The sequence below is a fragment of the Neodiprion lecontei genome, chromosome 1, assembly GCF_021901455.1.
Source record: "Neodiprion lecontei isolate iyNeoLeco1 chromosome 1, iyNeoLeco1.1, whole genome shotgun sequence".
NCBI classification, from domain to species: Eukaryota; Metazoa; Arthropoda; class Insecta; order Hymenoptera; family Diprionidae; genus Neodiprion; species Neodiprion lecontei.
Genome location: NC_060260.1, coordinates 1,489,550 through 1,496,846, shown reverse-complemented (window position 1 = coordinate 1,496,846; position 7,297 = coordinate 1,489,550). Strand labels below are relative to the sequence as shown.

General features: G+C 49.2%; 1 protein-coding gene across 1 annotated transcript; it reads right to left on the bottom strand.

Moving 5' to 3' along the window:
- Positions 1-6,086: 6,086 nt before the first annotated feature.
- On the bottom strand, positions 6,087-6,823 carry LOC107217100. The gene is made up of 2 exons (XM_015654474.2): positions 6,707-6,823; positions 6,087-6,641 (listed from the first exon to the last, which is right to left on the bottom strand). Exons 1-2 carry the CDS (start codon positions 6,807-6,809, stop codon positions 6,280-6,282), a joined length of 465 nt encoding a protein of 154 aa, XP_015509960.2. The 5' UTR covers positions 6,810-6,823; the 3' UTR covers positions 6,087-6,279.
- Positions 6,824-7,297: the final 474 nt, after the last annotated feature.

The following is a 7,297-nucleotide window of genomic DNA, read 5'->3' as shown; positions in this document are numbered from 1 at the left end:
GGTAGAGGTATAGGTGCAGCCGCTGCGGAACAGCGTGCGGGCGCGATGGCTATATTTCCATACAATTGTCCGGGGCCATATTGGCTTATGCCTTACGATATCGACATTCCCTCGCATCATATTATACATATATTTAAACCTGCATACGTACATAGCACCATTATATACAAATTTCACATTATGCGGACCTTCGCTGCTGCATGCTGATAATACAGTTGTTTAGATATTGCGACATTAAGTCGTACTCCCGGAGTAGGTATACGTATGTATACGGTATTCATATCCGCATGCAGAAGTGCTGGCGGTCCTTCGCCCGGTCGGAATATCTCTCTTACTTTTACGCTCCATTCTTATATAAGGACGGCGATAAACTGGAGCGAATGGAACGGTTCGAGATTTCGGTTTGAAACTGGTTGGCGAACGGGATCGAGAAGGATCTACTTTGCCTGGTTTCCGACGACATGGTTTTGGAATTCTCCAAAAGTATATTACGGATCTGCCCCGGGTACCAGACAACCACGACGGCAAAGAGGCCGAGGAAAACCCCGAATAAGACTACGAATGTTCAACCCCTCCGAGGGAAGGATGGACGGAAGGACTTCGGAGGCACTCACTGTGACGACCCGTATCCGGTCAGGTGTTCCCCCTTGCCCCGAAGAGCCGCAACGCGGCCACCTCCTCGCTTATGGCCATTCCGCAACGGCCGAGAGATTTCTCCCCCTCGTCAAATATCAAGCAAGGATTTTATCATCCTGGTATTCGACGCTGGATACGACAGAAATGACTTGCTCGAGCGGCCAAAGTTTGACGGAAGCGATGAGAATAAGCTCGAAGTAAAATCGCAGCCCGAGTACAAAGTACGTACGACAAGGCGTGATGTGTCACGGTGCTATAAATAGGAAATTCGTTTCAAACTACGAGTCCGCGAGTGACATCCGGGATTATGACGAGTGGGTTGCGATTATGGTTGCCCAACTCTCGGTCCGTGTCCGAGTTCCGTGGGTTGTTATCGGCGGTGCAATTAAGTTTCGCTACACCTGGAAGCGACCGGACGGCGAGTAATATTCTTCGAGACAATGGCGCGGCGGAGGGGGAGAGGAAAGCAGAGCTTTCGCAACGATTATCCGTTAAAAATCTCTCGTCTCCGGGGCAGCTTCCTGCCTCGGTGGACAGTGGACAATGACCAGACTCCGCTCCCGGCGGTATCGCCGACGATCTGACTCGCGGAAGTCGCCCTTACCCTCGGCGAGGCGATATGCACGCGCGATGTGTGCCGCGCGATAGGTGGAATCTACCTGTGCCTCGTTTCCATGCGTTCAGCGAATACGTGCGTGAGTGCGTGTTTCGTACGGATAGAGCGGCGCGCGGGCGGCCCGCTGAGGATATGATGGCTCGTGGCGTTATGCTCCGCGAACTGTTATGCTCCGCGGGCACCAGCCGACCATAAGCTAGGCTACTTCGTTTCGCTCGATGCCGGGCCGCTTCTCATTATCAACACATCGGCGTCGCACTCCGCGAAACCCGCAAACTTAAAAAACCATCGTCCACACCTGCTTACGCCGTGCCGAACGACTCCCGAACCACTCGTTTCATCGGCTTCGTAAGCAGCACCTCCAACAAGTAGTCGTGAGCACCTCGGGACGCTCGTCGCAGCCTCACGATACTCGACCTCGACCGTTTCTGCCGTTTGTCATCGACCGAGTCCTTCGAGCCCATCCTCGATATTCCTGGACTTTGACGATGCTCGTCTGGTTTCGCAGGTTTCTCTTCTTGTCTTATTGTTCCGCTACCTGTGAAAATAATACTGTCACAAAGACCATGCAGCATGGTCTTTTGCAAGCTTTCTTATCCTAGTAGGTATTGCACGTCGGTATGCGAGAGGGAACCCTGAGCTTTGGATTGCCGGGATGAGGAGGAACCTGGACTTTCGAATCAAGATGAAGAGGCCCGGATCGGTCAGGGATGAAAAGCGGCTACGCCACTGAATCTGGGCACGAGCCACGGCGTCCTCGTACGTTGTCTTGGCCGTCTCCGGGCGTCGTACGCTCGTCTCCGTCGTGTTTGCTCCACGTATTCATGGCCCGAAGGCTCTGACCCGCAGTTCCTCTCCGCAAGAAGAGGAGCCGACGAGGTAAGGAAGGCGGACGGGAGGAAGACGGAGGCGGAGATTGAGGAACAAGAAGAGGAGGAGACGGAGAAGAAGAAGAAGAAGAAGAAGAAGAAGAAGAAGAAGAAGAAGAAGAAGGAGAGGTGTCTTCCGGGGAACCAAACGATCCGGGACTCGGGTCCGCGTGCCACGCGCACCGCCCACGCCGTCGTAAACACAGGAACGAGAGGAGACACACGCGCACCGTCGTCACACTCCGTTCCCAGCTGGTACCTACCGCTGTTCGTCGTGCGATAATTTCACTCGTTAATTTACCACTACAACAAGACCCGACACGCCAGATATCTCAGACACGCGCCGAAGGCCTCTTTCGGACCAGAATCTTGCGAATTAATTACGGTATCGGGATGTCGGGCACTCCGGAATGACAGAGGCCGCTTTCCAGTTATTACTGGACGTCGTTTTCAGCTTGTCGTTGAATCCTTAACCGTAATCAGGATATCCACCAAGAGTTTCAAATTCTTTGTTCTTTGACTCTCAGTAATGAACAACAAATGCGAAACTGTACCATGGTGACCAGTGGTCCTGGGAGTCCTTGAGGTGCTGGAAATGTTATATTTTTAAGGTTTACCACGAATGATATATTTATTTGTGTTCACTGAGTAACTCTTATATAAAAAAGGAATTCCCGGCTAGAATCGCGTTTTCCGTTTTTCCCTACCAACAGGTTGTATAGTAGAAATAACTTATATCTCGTACGTCGCGCCGACTATGTACAGTACCCTCTGACCTCTGCATTCGCGTATTTTTATTTTTCCTGAATATCCTTGAACAGCCTGAAAATGTCCTGGAAATGTCCGTGAATTTGTTACTGACTGTTCAGTGAACACCGTGTATACGAGTTGGTGCTCCAGGATGGTATTAGAAAAGTAAACTTTTACGAATGACTCGAAGGTGCGTAAGAAAACCGTACCTTCTCGGTACCTGATCATATCAGTTCGATGAATCTACCCAATTATTTCAATATTCCGAACAATTTCTCGAGCGCGATTAGATTAATCAGCGCCGATTATGAAGCCAAAGGATCGTGGAATTCCCCGACCGTACGGCGGAAGATTCCCACAAGGAGAATCGTGGCGGCTGCAGAAAGTGGCGTGGTACAAGGCAGGTGGCTCGAGTCCTCGGCATCCAGATCATCCGGATCATCGCTGGTTTCCCGGCGTCCTCTTGCCTGTGTACCTCTGCCGAGCCAATACACGCAGCTCGAGTGCTGCCTCGCAAACTTGATGGAAAAGTTCTCCGGCAGGCTGGCTGCGGCTTCCGCATGATAATTAATTATCGCTCCGCGTGACAGGGTCGCAAGAAGCCTCGAGGTTCAACAGACGCCGACATCGCGGCGAGAATTTTTACAGGTATCTGCACTACACGCACCCGATGGGGATCCTGATTATCTCTACGGCCTCCAAGTCGCCGGTCCCGAGTCTCAACCAAGATCTCACGCATGCGAATTTGTCGACTGTTTATTCTCTGTTCCGGATCCCGTCAGGTTCCAAGCATGGAAATTCTCGACGTATGTATTTGTTGGGAAGTGATTTCCACTCCCGAACCTTCGGACATCGCCAATTTATATCGCCTCGGGATGGATAAAGGATGCAGGCGCGTTCGAGGAGGAAGGGTGTGGTTGAATCTAGGCTTCTAGGACGTCGTCGTCCGGCGGCCGCACACGTGGCGTCGTGACCCGTCTTCGAGGCTCGTGCTCGGAGGATCCGTGTTTGAGTTATGCCCTCGGAATGCCGCTCCAACCCCTTCCACGTCCGAGCTCGAGCCTCGATGGTCGCGATCCCGCCTCTCTCCGAGCTCCGGTGTCAATTTGTCCTTTTTCGATTATCGATTTCTCCAGTTTTCGTCGGCGAGCAGCCAACTCTCGACGATTAACGGATACCAGCAGCCACGATACGATAGGGAAAAAATCTTCCGTCCCGGCTGCCTTGGCCCCGTGGATCGGGAAGGCGTAAAAGCCAAAAACAGCAAATAGGATATCTACCGTGCGGCTTAATCTCTCGAGGTGGTGGTTTAAGTCGCGGCGTCTGCCTGCCTGCCTGCCGACCTGGGGGACAATGCGGCATTGTTTTCTTCGAGGGAGGCAGCGATGCTAGCCGGCTTGCAAGTTGCAGGCAACGGTAGCGGAGATGCGGTAGCCGTGCTCGATAGCCACCCATGTTTATTGTACGTGTATAGCGAACAAACAAAAGCAAAATACACGCCGGATGCCGTGCGGCACTGGTATAGGATATGTCCGTACACCGGGGGCAGGGGTCCTGGACCCCGGCATCAACCTTTGCATTTACCAGAACGCGAATTCTTCATTTTCTGCAAAATCGATATTGCCTCTTTTATCCGATCAATCCTGTACTCGAACTGGTGATAAATCTAAGGAAACCCCGTCGGAAAAGACAGGAAATGAAAATTGATTACGGTTTTCCTCGCTTCGGAGGCACGAGATATTCCTGTAGTCGTTTCAACGATTGTTCCTACAATCATCTAATGAATGGTTTAATTCAATTATTTGATTATTTTAAACCGCAGTGTTTTTCTTTTGTTTTATGGTACGAAGCGTGTATAACTATAATAAGAAGATAAAAAAATTTTAATTGCGGGTAGAAGGACGTTTCTATTTATCCGAAAGATATATAATATACACGTACATAATACTAGCGCGACGATTTAGAAATCAGCTGAGCTGCTACTCTAACAATGGTAATAACCATGGTTAAAATCTCGCGGCAAGATCGAACGTTGAATAAAAAAGCGCCAAACTGTGACAAGGACATAGTTGTTGTTATAGTTATTAGCATGGGCAAAGTTTTCACTAAATACCGCAGTGATTTAACTATTATATAAATAAATTGAAAAAAAAATTTTTTCAAATAAAAATCGGCAAACAAAGTCGGTATAATATTGGATTAATCGTGTCACGATGGCGAGTATACGTAGCTGTATAGCGTATACATATAATACGCGTTAGGTTATAAGTATAAAATATAAATTACGAAGGTAACATTATACGTAGGTATAGTAATAAAGAACAGCAGCTGGTACATACATTAATTATATTAGCATATTAAAAATAAATTTGGCAATTTCCACAACAATGGTAGATTCCGGTATTTTAAATGCAAATTTGAGAGAGTCGCGTACGCGGGCGGCAAGGAGGGGAAAACGGGCAAAAGGAAAACGAACACGGGGAGAAGGGAAAAGGGGGAGACAAAACCGAACGAAACGACACAAAGCAAAACAAAGCAGGGAGAAGCAAAAAAGAAGAGAGCGAGAGAGAGAAAAATTAGAAGAACACACCGTAAGGGCATTACAATTTATATTACTACATGTGGCAGCGGTACTTCCGGCGCGAGCATAGGCGCAGTTCCGGTCACTCCGGGAGGAGATTCTCCATCCTACATCGCTAGATTATCAACTCCCGCACGTCGCTGCTGCTCACCGTATACGCGTGTATAAATTATACATGTACGCGGAGCAAAGTAATTTACACTTTCGGACATCCAGATATTGTATGACCGCCGGATTCAAATCTCGGAATAAAAACTGAGACTCGTGCGCAAATGCCTGTCCGTAATTTAGCGCGTAGGTCGAACAGATAGGCGTAATCATTTTTAAATAATCCTATTGTTTTCTACAGACATGAAAAATTAGGAACAAAATACAAATACGTTATAATTTATTATTACGTATCTGCAATTTTGGAGGATTTCGTGATCTTTATTCTTTATATGAAATTCCAGGGCGAAGTCGAAGAATTTTTAACGAATCTTCGTCTACATCGAACGATTCGTCAACGTATCGATTTCATTATCAACTTATTTATTATCAACTTGTTCGATTGGGTGAGAAATAATCGCGAGACAAACTTGATGTAAATAAAAATACAAAATCGATAAATTAAACCGGGTGTAAGAACTTCGAGAAGTTTACAATTCATTTATTAAGTATAATTTGACAAAAAATTGTGAATCAATTTCACAGCCACCAAAACGCGATGGTGAAGTTTCATCGCAATTAAGACGCTCAGAACCTACGCGTAGGAATTCTAATCTACGCATACAAATTCATACGTCGTAGAATTTCTCACCTATCGAAGAAGAGGTGAGAAAAGGTATCTAATAATCGAACCGGCGCTCGTTTCCTCGATCGGCGGGCCGATCAATACCGCCGATCCCAAAGTCGCCACTCTTGGCGAACTGGACGATCCTATCAACGGTGTCTTGGAATCTGGCGAATAGTCGCTGTGCCTCCGGAGCCGTCGTAGATTGAAATATGGCCGCAGCGTAGGCGGCGGTAACCTGGGACACAGCTTCCTGTGCAATACTGGCGGCCGCCTCGATTCCGTCCGACGGATGACCGTCAGCCTGAGCGGCGACGACGCGTCGCACGTATTCCTGTATAAGTTCGACGAGACGATCGTCACTGAGGGGCAGTTTTCCGCCGGAAATGGCCGCGAGGGCGGCTCGGATGGCGGCGTCTGCGTAAAACCGGGTTAAAAAAATTTTGCATGGTAAAACGTAAGATCCTCTCCTCTTCGCTCACCTCTCAAGACCCCGCGCGCTTGGGCGTCGGTCCGCAGGATCAGGACGGCCGTCAGGAGCGCGAGGATGCCGAGGTTGCAGCGAAGCCCTCGAGGAGTCTGCATCCTTGCGACAAATGTTCGTTACAAACTACGCGATTCAGCCGATCAACGCTCTCCTTTTATAGCCGACATTGTACGCGCATATGAGCGCGGATGCAGTTCAGAGGCGGGAGAGACTCGTTATGCGTTGCGCAAATAGAATCGCTGCGACGATACATTTATTTTTTTTATTATATCACAGCGCTGGTTGCCATACCTTCAGAGCGTAATCACCTCCGTGATGCAGACGGCCGATCCCGTGCGTTTTCGGAGGAACGCGACGGCCGAGTTCTCCGATCCGTGACCAACCGCCCGCACTTCCGGTTCACCGATTCGTCCGCCGCCCCCCCCCCCCCCCCCCCCGCATTGCCACGAGCTCGAAATTCAGGCCTCCGGACACTCAAGGATCGTCTTTCGACCAACGTTCCGTTGCACGTCACACCTTCCATTTCCTCCGACGAAGTCGAAAGACGTTGGATCAAGCCCTCGACGAGGGAACGAAACGGCGCGAG